General features: G+C 39.4%; 1 protein-coding gene across 1 annotated transcript in view; it reads right to left on the bottom strand.

Annotated features, from left to right (window-relative positions):
• nbas (NBAS subunit of NRZ tethering complex) overlaps window positions 1–18,519 on the bottom strand; it is a 287,616-nt gene that overhangs the window by 245,992 nt on the left and 23,105 nt on the right. The window contains exons 8-15 of the mRNA XM_088324534.1: window positions 18,306–18,439; window positions 13,871–13,969; window positions 8,417–8,555; window positions 7,402–7,467; window positions 7,172–7,300; window positions 6,204–6,267; window positions 2,650–2,843; window positions 617–886 (exon numbers count right to left, since the gene is read on the bottom strand). Coding sequence (XP_088180660.1) covers window positions 617–886; window positions 2,650–2,843; window positions 6,204–6,267; window positions 7,172–7,300; window positions 7,402–7,467; window positions 8,417–8,555; window positions 13,871–13,969; window positions 18,306–18,439 — 1,095 coding nt within the window. The remainder of the gene's footprint in view (window positions 1–616; window positions 887–2,649; window positions 2,844–6,203; window positions 6,268–7,171; window positions 7,301–7,401; window positions 7,468–8,416; window positions 8,556–13,870; window positions 13,970–18,305; window positions 18,440–18,519) is intronic.

Below are 18,519 nucleotides of genomic sequence, written 5' to 3'. Positions count from 1 at the left end.
GTTGGTAAGCCGCCTGAGGCAACATCAAAAGAGAAGCAAATATTAAAGCTGCAGGTGCTATGGATAGCCTTACAACTCTGCCGAGCAGTTTCCATAACCCATGAAACTGTTGACCTGGGGCTACAACTCGTGACAAAATGCTACATTCGGGACGGTTGTATTTGAATCATCACGGAGACCTGGCTTAACTTGATACTTGATACCTGATGCTGGCATGCAGCTAGGCAGCTGCTCTCTAAATTGCTTTCATGCCCGAAAAGGAGAATCCCTCCAATTTCATTTTAATTTTATATAATGACAATAAAGAGCATTCATCCAACTGCAATTCTGTGTTCTGTGTTTTCATCTGTAGATCTATAGTCCTTATTTTGCTGCAATCAGGTATACTCTCAGTCAGTAAAGACGTAATCTCCAGGTTAGATGATCCCTCAGGGGTTTTAATGAAGGTGCGACACTACTTTGCGGATTTTCACTTTTCGCAGGGGGGTTCTGGTCCCCATTAACCGCAATAACTGAGGGATCAGTGTGTAACATAAATTCACTACTATTTGGCTGATCACAAGAATAAATAAAACAAAGGGAACAACGTTATGCTTTTTTGCAAAGATAATCGTACCTTTCTCTGGTAGAGTTCCTCGGGCGTGGTGGACCTCAAACTAACCAGCCGGTAGTTCTTGACAACGGTGCGGGGCCGCTTCCGAGGTGGCGCGAAGCGTTCCATCTCTGTCACGTAGTAAAGTCCCTGCTTGATGTAGCCAAAGTAGCGAGCCTTGGCGGAGGCCTCATCATCGGAGTCCGAGTCGCCTGCGGCGTCATCGCCCTCCTCCTCATCGCTCCCGAGGTTGCTTTCCAGACGGACGCGCTTCTGGGCGAGCTTCACCTCGCACTTGGGACCAAAACATGGAATACAAATGTTGAAAATGAAAATTAAAAACATTTGTTGTGCATACTAACAAAAGCATACGGTGCTTGCATTAGAACTAGAAATGGGCCGGTAACGATACCAGGTAGAGGTTAGATCTTAAGACAGAGCCCATTCCAGACTTGAAATTTGGGTAGGCCTTGGGCTGAACTCGGGTAGTTGGCCAAAATGAACCCACCTCCTCCCTTGTCCTTACAAATAAAATTCGGGTTTGCATCAGGCTCGATCACTCAAATCAAGTGAATTGCTCGAGCTCGGGTTGGATCTAGCTCTAATACCTGCGGGCCCAGTGAAATCGGGCTGGATTTTTTGGAAGTGATCTTACCTCCAGTACCGGGTATCTGTGCTGTTACAAACTTTTTGACTTGCTGTCCTCTAGTGGCCATGAAACAATCGATAACTAGAAATTAAAGCAGGGGTGGGGAACCTATTGCTCAGGAGCCATATATGGCTCTTTTCATGAGTACGTATGGCTCCGAAATTAAATGTAACTATTGCACATCTCTCTGTGGCGTTCCAAAGTCAAGTGATTTCATCTCGATTTTGGTCCATATAAAGCCGAAGCAACTTAATGCAGGAGTTCGATAAGAAACCATTTAAACTGATAAATAAAAACGCTGGAAAACGACTTTGATTGGGTGAGCAGTACAGGTGGGCGGATCCCTGCACACAGCGCAAGCCACTTCCTTCTCTCTCGCTCAGCGCAGTCTACACTGAAAGTGAATATGACGATATGCTTATCGTTTGCAGTCATTTGTGACATTTTTACAAAAGAACTTTGCATGCACATTGTTTTGAAACAGTTATTAAGGACAAATTTCATGGAAAAAAATGGCCTCAAAACTCTTCACTGAAGGTGGAAGACAAATTGTAAATGGCATATTGACATTGATTTGGGACACAGGATAACGCCAAATTATTATCATTTCATACATTTGATGAAATCATCAAATGACACACAGTGAAATCAAATGTGCTGAAGAATGAGCTTTTGTCTAGAGAGCGTGTTTGGAAGTTTTTTTCAATTTTGTCTGAAAATATATGATTATTTTGCTTTTATGGCTCGTTGGGTCAAAAAGGTTCCTGACCCCTGAATTAGAGGAATAATATGCTTATATCATTTAGTGTGCAACATTGAGGAAAATATAATACTTGGATTTCAAAGTATTTATTGAAATTTTGGGGGGCAGAGAAAAGGGTATTTTATATATTTGTGGTATTAGTACTTGGAATCAAGATTGATGACCACTCAAAAAAGTGCTAAGGGACATCCTTAAATCGGACAAAACATGTTCCTTAAAGAAATATATCTTTTACACTGCATTTCCATGCAGAACCACAACATCCGCCCAACCTACACACGAACCAACAACACACATAAGCAGGGGCTGGCTTATGAAACCTTCCCCTAAGAAATCTCTCTCTTTTCAAACGGCTGTGCACTAGGATGATGGTAAAACGCTAAAAAGTGGAATAAAACTGGAAGATGTTAAAATATTGAGTTTCTTCCAGGATTTTAAAAAAGCAGGGTCGTATAATTCTGAAATACATGGTTGAAATTTAAGAAGCACTGTTAGAATGCAAAATAATCTGTTTTTATTGAAACAAAATGTTGACTTTCCTATACATCGGCAGCACAACTGATAAAGTCAATGTACGTGCCATTTGACATGCTAACAGTTATGCTATCAGTGCTTTTAATTAAAAAACGCATCTAGAAAGTCTACCTCCAGGCTTAGGAATCCACCATCGTGGGCAGCCGTGACTCGAGGCGATGGCTCAAACCACTCGCAAGATTTGCCAAGGAGGTTGCGGAGGCTCCTGATGGACGATACTGTGACGGCACCCGAGCACCGGGCCAAGATCAGCACGTTGTCGCTCCACCAATTCACGTCCACAAGTGGAAGATACTGCTCCTTGTCTGAAAAGAAAAAGGCAAAGACTTAAGGACAGGGGTTGTAATGTATGTAGCTTTGTACATGAATACATCCTGGCTCAGTGTTAAATTCACTTTTTTAACGCATTTAGGAATAACGTGTTTCAACGAAATACTGTAGCACTTTTCTTCCCTAACTGCCCGTAAGAAAAAATGTCAAGATGATGTTTTCCATGTCTCAACCAATGAGATGCATGAGAATTCACAAGCAAATATGACATCTTCCTTGTACCATTTCATGGAGATTTATTTGAAGCGTTGTTTGCGCGAGTTTTAAAAAAAAAATAGGAATGATAAACAACATGCATAAGGACTGAAGACAACTGTTTGTAGATTTCAAAGATGTCGAAACATGGATCTATAGAGCAGAATGGAGGACGCATAATGACCAATGTTCCCTGTAATTTTCCAGGGGTGTGAGCGTTCACGCAAAGTCTGTGAGCAACGCTTGAAACAGCAGTGAGCAACAGCAAACCCAAGTGTGGCAACTAAATCATTATCAAACATGTCCAAAACTGGACATCAACTTACATATAGACGAGTTTCCGGCAATGCAAAATTATTTTTCACTTTTGAATGAATTGACTCATGTACTATTGTAAAGGTTGTACGGCCTACAAACGTCATTTGTTTTTACAATTCTTTCACAAGATATCCATTTCTGTTTTTTCCTGATATATTTTGTTGCATAATACTAACATTTTTGGGGGCTTATTGAGTCGGTTGCACGATACAGAACTGTTTTTAATCACATTTTGTAGTGGAAGTACAATGTTGGCAACAAGATTGACTTGGTATCATTGGAAATTATTTGAATGCAACACAAACGTTTTCTTCTTTTTCCCGTGTTCCTTTCTACTTTTTTTTTAGTTCCTTTAAAAAAAATCTCATTGTGTTTATTTTTTCCTAGCTGTTACTTTTCTCTTTTTGTTCTCCATATACTTTTCTTCCTTTTTCCTTCCTTTAAGTCATTTTGTGCACAGTTTTACATAATATTTGGTCGTGTAGGGATTAAAGAAACAAAAACAACCTGAGGAGCCATTTGGGACCCAAAAGAGCCATTCTTTTTAGTGAGCCAAGCCGAAGAAGCCGGTTCTCGAAAAACTCTACTGACTTTACTCAACTTCGTTCTACTTCCACCTTGACTTCAAAATACCGCATCTAGAACAAAGCGTCGGGGGAACCCGTGTATTTTTACCTCCATGCACTGTAACTTTGACTTGAGTCGCTTCTTAATGAGCAATTTCAAGCCCTGATTTTTGTGAGCTGGCTAGATTTTCTTGTGTAATTTCTTAACGCGCGCAGCTCAGAGGGAATATTGATAATGACCACTTAATTCCGAAGGTTGGAATTGTGACCATTTGACAAAGTTGTAGGACCCTCATCCGTATCCTTTTCATTTGCAGTATTTAGTGACATTTGTACAGAAGGACTCTGCTCGCAACTCGTTTTGAAACAATTATTTACAACAAATATAATGGTCAAAATGAACCTCAATAATCTTAAATAATTGCGAGGAGACAAATTTTAACCGGGATACTCGTCGATATGGAAAACAGGCTGGCATTTTTCATTATTTCTTTTTTTTTTTTTTTTTTTTTTTTTTTAAGAAATCACCACACAATGAAATAAAACGTGTTGTAGTACAGTATTGGCTTTTGTCCAAATATTTTGCTTACAAGGCTCTCTGAGTGCAAAAGGTTCCAAATCCCTGCTTAAGAGCAAACATTACAGATTCTATTATAACAGAGTATGTCTTAATTCTACCCTTTATCGATGATTCATGTAAATAAAAGTTCTTATCTCAAATTAAACGACTGTAACTGGCCCATCATCCTCTTTAAATTTACTTGTTAAAGTATTTTAACATACAAATGAAGGTTATCTGCAATTGAATTGCGACAAAAAAGGACATTTATCTTAAATATTCCTAGATAAAACAGCACAGTTCCATAACAGGGCATTAAAATCCAACGGGTGTTTAATAAGGGGAAAATTACTGTATATCTTAGCAGTACAATATTACAGCACTAACAGCCATTTTATAGTAAATGTTTCCTTGTTAATATGGCAACAAATTGTATATTTTATCGTGTGTGTGCGTGTTTTCTTACTGATAACCTAAACTCTCTAAAAAAAAGCTGGCAACTATTTGTCAGTTTTTTTAAGATATAACCTATATTTTATGTTGACAATATCTGTGTATTATTTGTTATTCCAACATCCACTGCAGCCTGGTCATCCTGGAAGGGAAGTTTCCTCATGTGCGGTCCCTTCGCAAGGTTTCTTCATTTTCCTCATGTTGAGGTTTTTGAGTTTTTCCTTGCCCTCATGTTGTTTCCAGATTAGGGGATGGTGTCATAATAGTCTGTGGTTTGCAATAATCTGTGGTCTGTGCAGCCCTTTGAGACTCTTTGTGATTAATGGCTTTACAAATAAATATGACTTGACTTATACATTTTTGTATGGTCATCCTTGTAATCTTCATTTAAATCAGTTCAACTGGGAAAATAAATGCTGTGAGTCAAATTAACAGGCTGAAAATTTTTCAGTTAAAATGATTTTTTTCAAACAAAGTTAAATTATGTTACGAAATATATTTATTATCCATTAAGATTTAATCAAATAATCACGCTTTTTTTATGTTGTTTTAAAATTGTGTTTTTCCTTATCCTTAATTACTTTTCAGTGCCGCGGGTGAATAAAAGTTTAGAATGTTACCAAAAGAGATTATTTAATTTTTCCTGTTACAAATGTACCATTTTATATTCATTCTTGTTTTAATTTTATTGTGTAATATTTCACTTTGCACAATCTTTCTCAGATTGTGTTTTAGGTCAGTCACCCATTTTAAATGTTTAAAATGTGAAAAAATAGTTATAGTACAAAGTTGTTACATGCATAATGTGGTTAGATGTTCTCATTTCTTTTCCCAGTTACATAACGCTGGATAATTTGGATATTTTAACAGGAAAAACTCCTTTTAATGAAGGTGCGATGTTGTTGCAGCATCTCCTGTGTGCTAGGAAAGACAGGCAGGATCATCATATTACAATAATTCTTACTTTCCTATCATTTTTCCAAACCTTTTTTAAATTTTTTTTTTTTTTTACCAGCTCTGACAGACATCAGTACCGATGTCCCAGAACTGTCAACAAGCGGTCGAAAAGGATGAAATAAATTCAAGATGACTTTGGTCGCTGTGTCAAAATAAGTGTATAATTCAGCGGATAAAACCCGTCAACGATCATTAAATAAATCGGATCAATCCGGGCTGCTGTGCTTCGTCAGCGCTTATCCACAAAAAAAGTTGTCCGTTGCTAAAAACCCCGCGGGCCAAGCTACCTTTTATTTTCTTCCTCCTCTCCAGTGATGTCTTCCACTCCGGATTGATCTCCTCAAATCCTGGCTGCCGGGGAGAGAAAGAAGCAAGGGAGGAGAAAAGAGATAGAGATTATTCTCGTCACCCTGTTTACTCTTGAAAGAGCCTGAAATACACACTCAATTGTTGCGCATATGTGCAAAAAAAAAAATCCATTCTCCCAGACCCCAAAAGTGAGAAGGATGAATGCAGGCCTACAGTGTGCTAAAGTCAATCAATTCTCCGCACAAGCAATATTACATGATTTTATCCCGTCGTAATCTTAAATCGACAGCCGTAAAATGCCAGTAATTGTTAAATATATTTTTTTAAATGTAATGTAAGACGAGGGACTCATTGAAGCAAGCCTGTGGATTTTAAGTATGGAAACAATTGTACAGGTTTTGGTAGGGTTACTTGAACTTGATTACTTTCAATTACTTTTGGATGACTCCAATACCAAATATGCTAATAAAAGACAAAAGAAACTAGATATGAATAAAATGATGACTCACAACACGTGGTAAGCTTTCTCTCCTGGCTTTGATCTTCGTCAAAACTAACATAAAATGCGACAGAAACAAAATGAAAATAAATCCAAACAGCTTGCCAGCATAACTTTTGCCGTTCCATGTATTCCGTTACTCCCCAAGCCTGCACAAAATTTAGTCATTTCATTCATATTTAGTTTCTTTTGTCTTTTATTAGCATGAATGAGCGAGTGAGTTGTCTGTCTCTGTGTGCCCTGCGACTGGCTGGCATTCCAGTTCAGGGTGTCCCCTGCCCACTGCCCGAAGATGGCTGGGAGTGGCTCCAGCACCCCCGCGACCCTACTGAGGATAAGCGGTGCAGATAATGGATGAATGTATATATCAACTCAAAAAGTTACTTAATATCGTTTTTCAGTATTACATCAAGAGAAAAAGAAAACGGTTAGTATCTTCAAGGATACCTGTTGATCCTGCTCCCACGCAGCCCTTTGCTTAAGCGAGGGGACATCCCATAGTGACAGGCGACCCGAGAAGTGAATGACAGCCAGTAGCGTCCCGTCGGGGCTCAGACTCATGCGGAATATGCCGTCCTGGAGCACACAAACACACACGCATCAGGATCAAGTTCTCACACAGGTCCCCAAGCAGAGGGGGAAAAAAAAGAAAGAGTGTGAGAGGAGAGAAATGCTACCTTTTCATCTCCTTGTCGGCTGAACAGCCTCAAGCTGGGCATCCTCAAGAAAGCACGCTTCTGGCTCTGAGAGAGGAAAAACACACACGGGTTACACGTTTGCACTTTGCAAGGTCGAATGTAATCCGGTTTCCTATCACAGTGCAGTCTTGAGATACAAGTGCTTCCACTTGCTTTAAATGTATGTGTTGTGTATATTTTGGCCCAGCAGCGACTCCATTTCCTGAGAGTGCTCAGGAAAAATCATCTGAAACAGCAGCTGCTTGTGTCCTTTCACAAAGCCACTGTGGAGAGCATTCTAACATACTACATTACGGTGTGGCATGCTGGGTGCACGGCAGCAGAAAGGGAAACGCTTCAGAGGGTCATCAACACAGCCCAGAGAATCGTTGGTTGCTTTCTACCCTGTCTGGAGGACATTGCCTGCTCTCGCTACCTCAGCAGAGCAGAAAACATCATCAAGGACTTTTCTCACCCCGGCCACCACCTCTCTGACCTGCTGCCTTCAGGCAAACGCTACAGGTCATACGAAACAAAAACAGACTCAGAGACAGTTTCTTCCCCAGAGCCGTTACCACCCTTAACACACACTGCACAACAAACTGAAACTCTTGCAAACACACTACCTCATACAGATGTAAAATTGTATTCATGCCTATGCTCACTTTGTTGACTATTTTTTGCACAATATTGACTATTTTTGCACTTAACGCATATTGCACTAATGCGATCCCAAAACTGTATGTAACATCCTACATGCCCACATTTCTTGTGTAAATTATAACCTTATCTTCCTTGTTCCTTTATGTCGTGTAAATTACAACCTTATCTTCTTTGTTCCTTTATCTTCTTTGTTTTCTTTTATCCTCACTGTCAAATGTGCCACGCCCAATTTCATTGTCACAATATGTTCAACCCATTTTGTAACAGTGACAATAAAGGTATATTCTATTCTATTCTATGATATTTAAAGATTGCAAGGACTTCATCCATGCCCTTGGCCTGTTCTTCTCACCGTGTTGACGTCGTCCTCCAAACTGGTGACCTGCTTATAGAAAGGCGAGCCAGACAGCGTCCGCCACGCTGTCAGACCGCTAGAAGAGGCCTTGGACGAGCCGTCCTTCCCCGAGATGCAGCCGGCAACTAGCAGCAACCTTCAATGCAAGACCAAAATAACGTTCGTTGTTTATTTTTGCCGATTTCACAGTTATTTTTTTCATTTACGGGCTAGATGCAACAAACATTCACTGGCTAAGTGAACGATTCCCCTAAAAAGAAAAAAAGAGCTGACTGCTTAGAGCCCACGCTAATAGGAGACCCATCCTTTAAATCAGGGGTGTCAAACTCGTTTTAGCATCAATACAGATTACATTTATCGATGCCAGTAATACAAAACCTGACCTCTTCCACAAAAATGTCTTTAAATTTCAAAATATTATTCGTAAGAAAACAATTGCTATGTCAATCGTCATACTAGTTTCTAATTGTACTAGAGGCCGATATATGTTGAGACTAATGTTCCCTCTAAGCTGCGTGTGTGCGCAATTGCGCACTACACAGAGCTTTTTCGCCCACAAGAAAATCTAGACAGCTCACAAAAATGAGGGCTCAAAATTGCTAATTAAAAAGCGAATTAAGTCAAAGTTACAGTATGTGATAGTAAAAATACACGGGTTCCCCTGACGCTGTGTTCTAAATGCGGTATTTTGAAGTCAATGTCAAAGTAGAACGAAGTTGAGTTAAGTCAGTAGTTTTTCGAGAACCGGCTTCTTCGGCTCAGCTCACTCAAAAGCTCTTTCGGGTTCCAAACGGCTCTTCAAGTTGTTTTTGCTTCTTTAATCCCTACATGACCAAATATTATGTAAAGTTGTGCACAAAATTACTTAAAGGAAGGGGGGAAATAGAACAAAAAAGAAAAAAATACCAAAATGAAAAAGTAGTGAAAAGCTGAGAAAAAAAGAAACAAAAGGAGAGAAAAAAAGAGCAGGAAAAATTAAGAAAAAAGCCAGAAGAAAAAAAAGAAGCAAATATAGGGAAAAAAGGTAACAGAGAACAAAAAAGCAAGAAAAAAGTAACAGCTAGGAAAAAATAAACACAATGAGATTTTTTTTAAAAAGGAATTTAAAAAAGGGGAAAAAAACAGGGCAAAAGAGGAAAACGTTTGTGTTGCATTCAAATAATTTCCAATTATATCAAGTTAATCTTTTTGCCAACATTGTACTTCCACTTAAAAATGTAATTAAATACAGTTGTGTATCGTGCAACAGACTCAATAAGCCCCCAAAAATGTTAGTATTATGCGACAAAAGAAACAAGGAAAAAAAAGAAATGGAAATCTTGTGAAAGAATTGTTGTAAAAACAAATGACGTTTGTCGGCCGTACAACCTTTGCAATAATACATAAGTCAATTCATTCAAAAGTGAAAAATAATTTTGCATTGCCGGAAACTCTGTCAATGTCAAGTTTTGGACATGTTTGCTAATGATTTAGTTGCCACACTTGGGATTATGGTTGCTCACTGTTGTTTCAAGCGTTGCTCACCGACTTTGTGTGACCGCTCAGACCCCTGCAAAATTACAGGGAAGATTGGTTGATACTGTCACATGTACAGATACCTTGAAATACAGCTAGTCTCGGATGGGAATCATTTACTATGGGAGTAAATTGAAAATACTGTCAAACAACAAAATGTATACTGATTTTCTGCCAATCGATTAAAGTTCATTCTTGAGGAATATTTAGGAAATTAAAACAGTGTTGAGTTTTCATGTGTGCCTTTTTTATATGCATCCACTACAAAATTATTTGTACTGATAAATACAGTTAGAATAGCATAGCCAAGTGACCAATTATAAGTCATTTTTTAATTTATTTTGTAAATATAATAGATTAATTATTGATAAGACTAACTGGGAGATTTTTTTGCCATTATTTGTCCAAAAGTATTCATCACTTATCTAGCATACATCATTAATATGTAAAAACAAAGAAGGATGGAAACTGCGGGGAATATCTTCCGAGTCTGGTTCTTTAATTAAAGGGAACTGCTTGGCTCAACATTGCACCCCGGTGGTCACCAGAACGGGCAGAGCATTTGAACCAGATTGATGTGCAGATGAGACCAATTGCACAGATGCCAGACAGCCGCAAGTGGACCCACAGAAAAACAAAGCGTGCACTAAGTAAATGTGTAAATTACCAGGGGGGTCCACACCGTGTCAGTACATCTGTAATCAACCCGAATACAAGTGTTTCAACTAATCCCTAAGTATGACAGACATGCCTCAAATTCCAGATTCAGGGACTGAATTTTCTTTAAAGGACTTTGTTGAAAAAACTAAAAAGGCCAAAGCTAGCTCCCCAAAACCAAATTGGCCCATTTGGGGGGGTTCTGAGACTGTTTTATGTATTCACTGTACATTCACATTACATCTCTGTCTCTGATCTATATGCAACCACGGGCACTGACCCACTTTTCACACGGCAGATCATTAAAGTTTCATCCGAACTGTCGGCTGGCAAACACTTGACAGTGCCTGTCGGGAGCCATTAACTGCCGAGGCAAGATTCACCTGCCACAGTCAATCTGCTTGCCGTCCGCAGCACATGGTGGTGAGAGTGGGTTACATTCGGGGTCACTGATTACAGCCCCAACATGATGAGCCAGCCGCTTGTTGGGAGAAGAAAGTGAGTGTTTCTTCCCCAGACTGACCGCTGCTGTTGCAATGTATTCCTGACGGGCCACAAAAGAGGCACTCGATGTGAAAATCACCACTTCCACGACAACTTGTACACACGGGTTGGCCTTTGCTCTTCAGAAGGCCGAGACTCCGTGCGGCCCAGACCTGAAACCAGAAGGTCACCGTCTTCTGGTTTGCCATCCTTCCCAACAAACTCTTTGAACAAGATAACTTTGAACTGACTGACTGGTGCAGGGGCTAATCATATTTCATTTGGGACCTGCTATGAAAATGATTCTTGATGTATACATAAGTTGAGTGTTTTAACGCCATTAATGTATCAATGATTTTATTATTGCTACCATATTTATTTCCCCGTTCCCGTTTTCCAAGTCAGTGAGGGCTTGTGTCAACCATGTTTTTTTTTCCTTTTGTGTTTTGATTTTTCCTTGTTAAGTATATAACCGCAGTCTGTTGGATCCAAACACGTGCATTATTTATTTGTATGTTTACTATTTTCCTTCTGGACTGATCAATCATTTTTCATATCAATCAACTAAAGTATCAATAATTCACAGCATTATCCCCAGACAGAAGAGCAGCTTCAGCGACAGACTGCTGTCACAGTCTTGTACCACGGATAGACTGAGATCTTTCCTTCCTCATGCCATGAGGCTCTTTAACTCCACCCGGCGGAGTAAAGGCCCACATTAAACCACACCCTCCACATTGCATATTACCCTATTTTTATTGCAGTGTGTATTCTGTGTAGCACTATCTAGATACTCTATATAACACGCCTCATTGGGTATCAAAACGTCACATTGGCTATTTGTGTATTGTATTCTTTTTGCTTTATTATTGTTTTGTTTTCTAGCGCAGGAATGCTGCTGGAAGTGTGAATTTCCCTGCGGGGATGAATAAAGAATCTATCTATCTAATTCAAAGCTAAAATTAAGCTAAAAATGTTTGAAGAAATGCTTCATGATAAATGCTCGAGTCAATATGAGGCTATGTCGAAATAATTAGAGTGGGGGAACCGTTAGCACTACCTGCTGGCCGAATCATCCATTACCTGCATCGCTTGTCCTCACTAGGGTCGCGGGGGTGCTGGAGCCCATCCCAGATTGTCTTTTGGCAGTGGGCAGGGGACACCCTGAACTGGTTGCCAGCCAGTCACAGGGCACACAGGGACAGACAACTAACTGGCTCATTCACACCTAGGGACTATTTGGACCGGCCAAATAACCTGACATGCAGGTTTTTGGGATGTGGGAGGAAACCGGAGTGCCCGGAGGAAACCCACGCAAGCACGGGGAGAACACGCAAACTCCACACAGGAAGGCTGGCCGAATCAGTCACCACCAAATTAGATTCAGAATTAAATCGATTTACTGTACACCATGGACAGCAATTACGCAGATATATTCACCTGAGAGTGGGGTGCATTGTTTGAGGTGTCCTTAAAAAGTTAAAAGGTAGAATATTTTCTTGAGTATGTGTTAACAATGCCCAACTGAGTTCAAATAGCACCTAATTTTTTTCCACCACGCCTATCTGCTTTTATCTTACTATTACCAAAGGTGTTCAGGTGGTGGAACAAATAAGGCTTGAGCAAAGGATGTGGGTGTGTTTGTAGGGTGGCAGTGGTCAGTGATTACATGCTCGTACTTGCAGATTTCTGTTACCATAACATTAAAATGGTGAAAGTAAGAAAAGAACTGTACAGTACAAATGCCAACCCAATCCCCCTAAAAAGATGAACAAAAAAAGTGTCTATACGAGCGCGTCTAAGGAATCCACGTGTTTGCATGCACCATACAGGCAGTTTGACAGAGGCTGCAATGAAGATTTAAGCCAGAAGATAGCGTCAGCAATTAGAACATTTTCAAATTCCAGACAGCATCTCCAAACTAATAGTGGATGAACAAAATAATACCTTTTAGTGACACTACCAGAACACATATCACAAATGTCAAATGGTAACACAAACACTAAAGTTATTTATCTAAAATTGAAAAGTTAAGATGAAATACATTTTCATAAAATAAATTTGATAACTTAAGTAAACCATTACAAACATATATGTAAATAAATTTAAAAAACAACATCTTAAAAAATAAAGTACAAAATAGAATGTTTGATTTAACATGTTTGATTACAATTACATAACATTTCAATTTGAACACGTCTCATATTTTTTAACCAAATAGTAACATCACCTTTAACCATAACACTGTTCAGTTGCAGGGAATTAAAGAAATCCATATACTTTAAAATGTGTAATTGTCATGCTAGTTCAAAAAAAGCCAAAATATGTTACATATATACCAGTATACAATTTTAAAGATATGCCGCATCTCAGAGCCAAATGATGCTTCAAATAATAAAGTAAAAAGTGATTTTTTTTTCCCAATTAAACTAATATGACTTAATGCCCAGTAAGCTAAAGTTTCTATAAATGAGATAAATGGCTGTGAACACCATATTTTGTTTGACATTTCAGAGCAAAAAATTGTTGAATTTCAAAAACAGAATGCATTTATAGAACCACACTAAATAAAAGCATTAATTTATCAGCTGTTGCATCAATTTTAGGTTTTTTGTTTTCTGTAAATAAAACATCACGAGCTATGCATTGTTATTTATAGTGACAGTAAATGTACAGGAGATTAACCGGGAAAAAAAAATAAAAATATAAAGAAAATGGCCATGAACAGCAGTGAATGAGTTATACAAGGGTCAAGAACTTTTCAAGATGAATGCTAGGATACACACGTGGCCTTACCGGTGTCCCGGATGGTAAACAGCTGAGGTGATGCCGTGAGAGTAGTGGGCGAAGAAGCTGAAGGTGTGATTCTCTTGAAAGTTCTGATTGGTGCCCACGCTGTTAAAACCACATATCGATTGTTCACATCAAGGGTAATGGTTAAGCACGATTATAATTTTCTTTAAAGTGGAACCTCGGTTTTCAAACGCCTCTCAGTTCGAACAAATCGGAGTCCGACCAAAAATTTCGAGAAATTCTTGCTTCGCTGTTCGGTCAAAAAATCGGAGTTCGAACGCCGGTACTGCGTGAGTGCGTACGCTGTGGTGCAATGCTGAGCGGCGTACGGGTGTAGATCACTCTTTTCCTGACCGACATATCGCGTGCTGACGTGCTTAGTTTTGCTTTCGCTTTTGATATAGGTGTACCAAGTGTTTTAGCCCCTAATTATGCCTCCGAAGAATGTCAGTGCAAGCAGCAAAGTTGCTACAGGTGAAAAAAGAAAAGTAGTGCGTACAACTATTGCATTTAAGAAAGAAATAATAGCACCACCGTCATCCTGCGCCTTCTGCTGACCACCACAAAGGTAAGAAAAGAAATAGAAATCCTGTTCATAATTCTTTTCTTTATGCTTTTTTTTTTATTTTTACACGTTCATGTTAGCGTAATCTTTCTTACTGAAGATTACGATAACGCGAACGTACGATTAGCCTGGATTAGCTTCATGTTTATGATTAACATTCATGGTAAACATTCAGGGTGTAGGAATGGAGCCCAAAATTCAGGGTGTTGGAACGCAGCCCCCTTTCCAATGAACCGCTCACCACTTGTTGTTGAGACCCGGGTGCTAAATGACGAGTAAACGACCTGATTTTTTTTTATTTTTACATGTTCATGTTAGCGTAATCTTTCGTACGGAAGATTACGATAACGCGAACGTACGATTAGCCTGGGTTAGCTCTATGATTACGTTAAAGATTCAAGGTAAACATTCAGGGTGTTGGAACGGATTAAAACGATTTACATTATTTTTAATGGGAAAAATGATTTCGGTGATAGAACAAATCGGTTTTCGAACAGGGTTCTGGAACGGATTATGGTCGAGAACCGAGGTTCCACTGTACTTATTGGAGGAGGGTTTTTAGGACACTCGTGTTATAAAAGAATTGGCCAAGTCCCCCAATACTTGTGTTTTATGAAACCGGAAACGTTTACATTGACGATAAAGGTGAGGCTTCATTTAAGAAGAAAAAAATGTAGCTGGGAAGTCACCGTGGAGATAATAAACACTCGTCGGTGGGTGATTTTTGATAGACGTCCAAAGAAGATGGGAAGGAGCCGCGCTGTCGGCTGAAGGCAAGCGAGTTCAACACAATAACAGTTGAGAGCAGGAGTGTTTTCAAAAAGATACACTCCGCTTTTAACTTGTCATACAAAAAGCTATCTGTATGCAACCAACAAGACGTGCCTGCTCTTCTGGTAGCTGTTGGACTTTCCCGAGTACCTCAAACAATAGGCTCGGTATTTGCACAGTGCCGTAGTCAAATCTTGGTCGCAGGGCTGCCGATGGCAGATTAATCAAATATTTGTTCATTTCAATTACAGTTGTTAAAAAAAGTCTATCATTTCAAATTGAAAAAAAAGATTACAAGTACAGTGGTACCTCTTTGTACGAGCACCTACCTCTAAACAAGAGAATTTCGATACACTAGGTTTTTTTTTGCAAGGATCCTGCTCACTTTACAATGAAATTTCCCGTTCCCAGAGGCTAACTGGTAGAGCAGGGGTCAGGAACCTATGGCTCGCGAGCCATATATGGCTCTTTCTATGAGTACCTGTGGCTCAGAGACAAATTTGATTGCGTGCAGATTTTCTCCATCTCATTCAAAACTTGAGCCATTAATCCTGTTCAAATACGCGCAAAGCCAAACCATTATAGAACGGTACTTCGCAGAATCTATAGGGCACGTTTTTCACTACAATTTACAGTCAAGGTGGCACACAAATAAATAAGAAATAAATAAATAAAAAATCTCGTTTTGGCTGTACAACGCTAAAGAATCCTTTATATAAAAGCTCACTATATAATCTGTATTCAGTGTTCAGATACCGTATGATGAATCCACAGAACAAACTGTAAACACGCAAAAACACCGGAAGAGAATTTAAAGTTATTTGATTGGTTGAGTGGGAGGGATGGGTGGAGATATGCAAAAAGTGCAAGCACTCCCTCCCATCTTTCGCCCTATGCCGTCTGCGCCAAAGGTAAGCACATCAGGCTCCCTGTTTGCAGAATGTTGTGACGTTTTTACAAAATAACTGCTTGCATCTGGTTTTGAAACCAATATGTATGAAAAAAAAGGGTCAAAATGAGTTTAACCGATCTTGAGTAATTGCAAGAAAGAGACGAGTTTATAGTGGTATGATTGTTGATTTTGGGACACGGGCTCTGGCATTATTCTCTTTTCATCATTTTGATCAAATCATCAAAAATAAATGTGCTGAAGACTAAGCTTTTGTCTGGGGCGCGGGTTTAGCAATTTAGTAAATTTGTCTCATAATATATGGTGTGGCTCTTTCCCAAAATAAAATCAATATATTTTGCTTTTATGGCTCTGAGTCAAAAAGGTTCCCGACCCCTGTGGTAGAGACAGCTCGAGACCGCTCAACGCTTGTGACCGCTTACCGCCATCAGCTCATCCAGTTTGCACATGCACATCCCTCCATCAGGCACCTGATTCCGCACCCATGGTTATACCTATAGAGTACCTGTACCTGCCAGCAAGTTCGTTTTGATCGCACCTCCTTTAATGCATTTTATTGCATATTCTTGTTGTGACATTTTGTGACCTTCGCCATGAGTTACGGAAAGGGAAACGGTAAGGTGTCTTGAGAAAAGGAGAATGATGACAATGGAAATAAAGCAAGAAATAATAGAAAAAAACAAGCGCAGTTCTCATGTGAGTGACCAAGCCAAGGAGTGTAATCAGGAAGCAGTGAGTGCTGATCACAAAGCAGCAGAAGAATTTACTCAGTGCTTCGCAGCAATAATTTCCGAGGGATGATACAACAGCGAAGAAGAGGAGGAGGAACAAGAGAAGCTGGCGTCTAAAAAGGAGATTACAGAGGTGCTGGCTAAGTGGGAGGAAGATGCTGTTTAAAAAACACATGCAGAAAAAGTGGCAGCTGGTCATGCAACAGCTCTCTTTACTGACACTTGCCCTACGCATTTCCGTAACACTTTGAAGGGGAGGCAAATACAAATCTTCTTGGATACGTTTGTTTACTTTTTTTCCCAAAAGACCTGTAGAAAGTGATAGTGTTGCGAGTCCAACTAAAAAGGACAAGAGAAAAGGTGGGAGCGGACTGAAACAGGCCAAAAGAATTGTGATATAAAAAAAATGTGTGATCACATTCATTTATATTCTATGAATATTATTATTAATATTAATATTAATATAATATTATTTATATATATTATATATATATTAGATATAATATATTATATATTATAACCACATTCATCTGGTTAGCTGCTCCTCTTGCACTCTTTGCACTACTGTAAAATACTATACATAGCCATAAATTATTTAGTATATTATTAGTACTCAATACTCCAACTCAATACAACATTTTATTTATATCTGTACATTCAAGGAAACTGTGCGGGTCAGATGTATCGACATTTCGTTCTGTGTACACGTGTACTAGAATGACAAAGTATATCTGAATCTGAATCTGAATGAATTTAAAGTTAGGAGAAATTTCATTTTAAGTGTACAGTAAGAGCTTACGTATCATCAAAAGTCATGCGATGTAACTCCTGCACCATGGTAAGTGTTCATAATAAACTTACGTTTTGTTTATATAATCTTATCTATCTTAGAACTGTATTTATTAAGTTGATGCATATATTACTATTTGAATGTATTTTTAGTGATCAAGAAGCTCGGTGGCCTTGGGGGTATGGCGCCCGCCCCGAGACTGGGAGGTTGTGGTTCAAGCCTCGGCCGAGTCATACCTAAGACTTAAACATTGGAAACCCGTTGCCTTCCTGCTTGGCGTTCAGCATTAGGGGGTTTGGTCACCTAATGACTCCCAACACCTCAGTTGGGTTAAGCGAGGGGGCTGGGAATCCCCTCCTCTAAATCAATCTCCCAAAAAGAGTCAGAAATGACTCTAGCCACCTCCCACTAGGGGGATATGGCTGTGGTGTATATATATATATATATATAAAAGACTGTTTCTATAGCTATTTAGGGTTTACTTTGATGCTTTGTGGAGGTCGGAAACGAGCCAATCTTTTAAAAATCATTTCATATCAGGAAAATTTGCTCGTTACGCGAGCAATTACAGCTACAAGTGGGAAACTGGAGCAAATAAAGCTCAAATGTAAAGGTTCCACTGTACTTGCTTGGCCTTTGACAGTAAATCAAAATAAAAAGTGGAAACTCACCTGACCAAATAGCTCTTCAGCCTGCCCCCGTACGTGATGACGAGCAGCTCGCCCGACCACTGCGCGCTGCCCGTGTAGTCGAGAAAGATGAGGCCCGCTACGGCACTGCTGAAATCCCCAGGGAAACTCAGCTCCTTGCCGAGGGAAAAGAAGAAGTCGGTCAAAAGGAAAATTCAGACTGTGGAAATATCTATTTTGATTGACACTTGTCTCT

This window comes from Urocampus carinirostris, chromosome 20 (genome assembly GCF_059441175.1).
Source record: "Urocampus carinirostris isolate Australia breed hairy pipefish chromosome 20, RoL_Ucar_1.0, whole genome shotgun sequence".
Lineage (NCBI taxonomy): Eukaryota > Metazoa > Chordata > Actinopteri > Syngnathiformes > Syngnathidae > Urocampus > Urocampus carinirostris.
The sequence above is the reverse complement of the archived record's forward strand: the minus strand, read 5'-3'. Positions and strand labels throughout refer to the sequence as shown.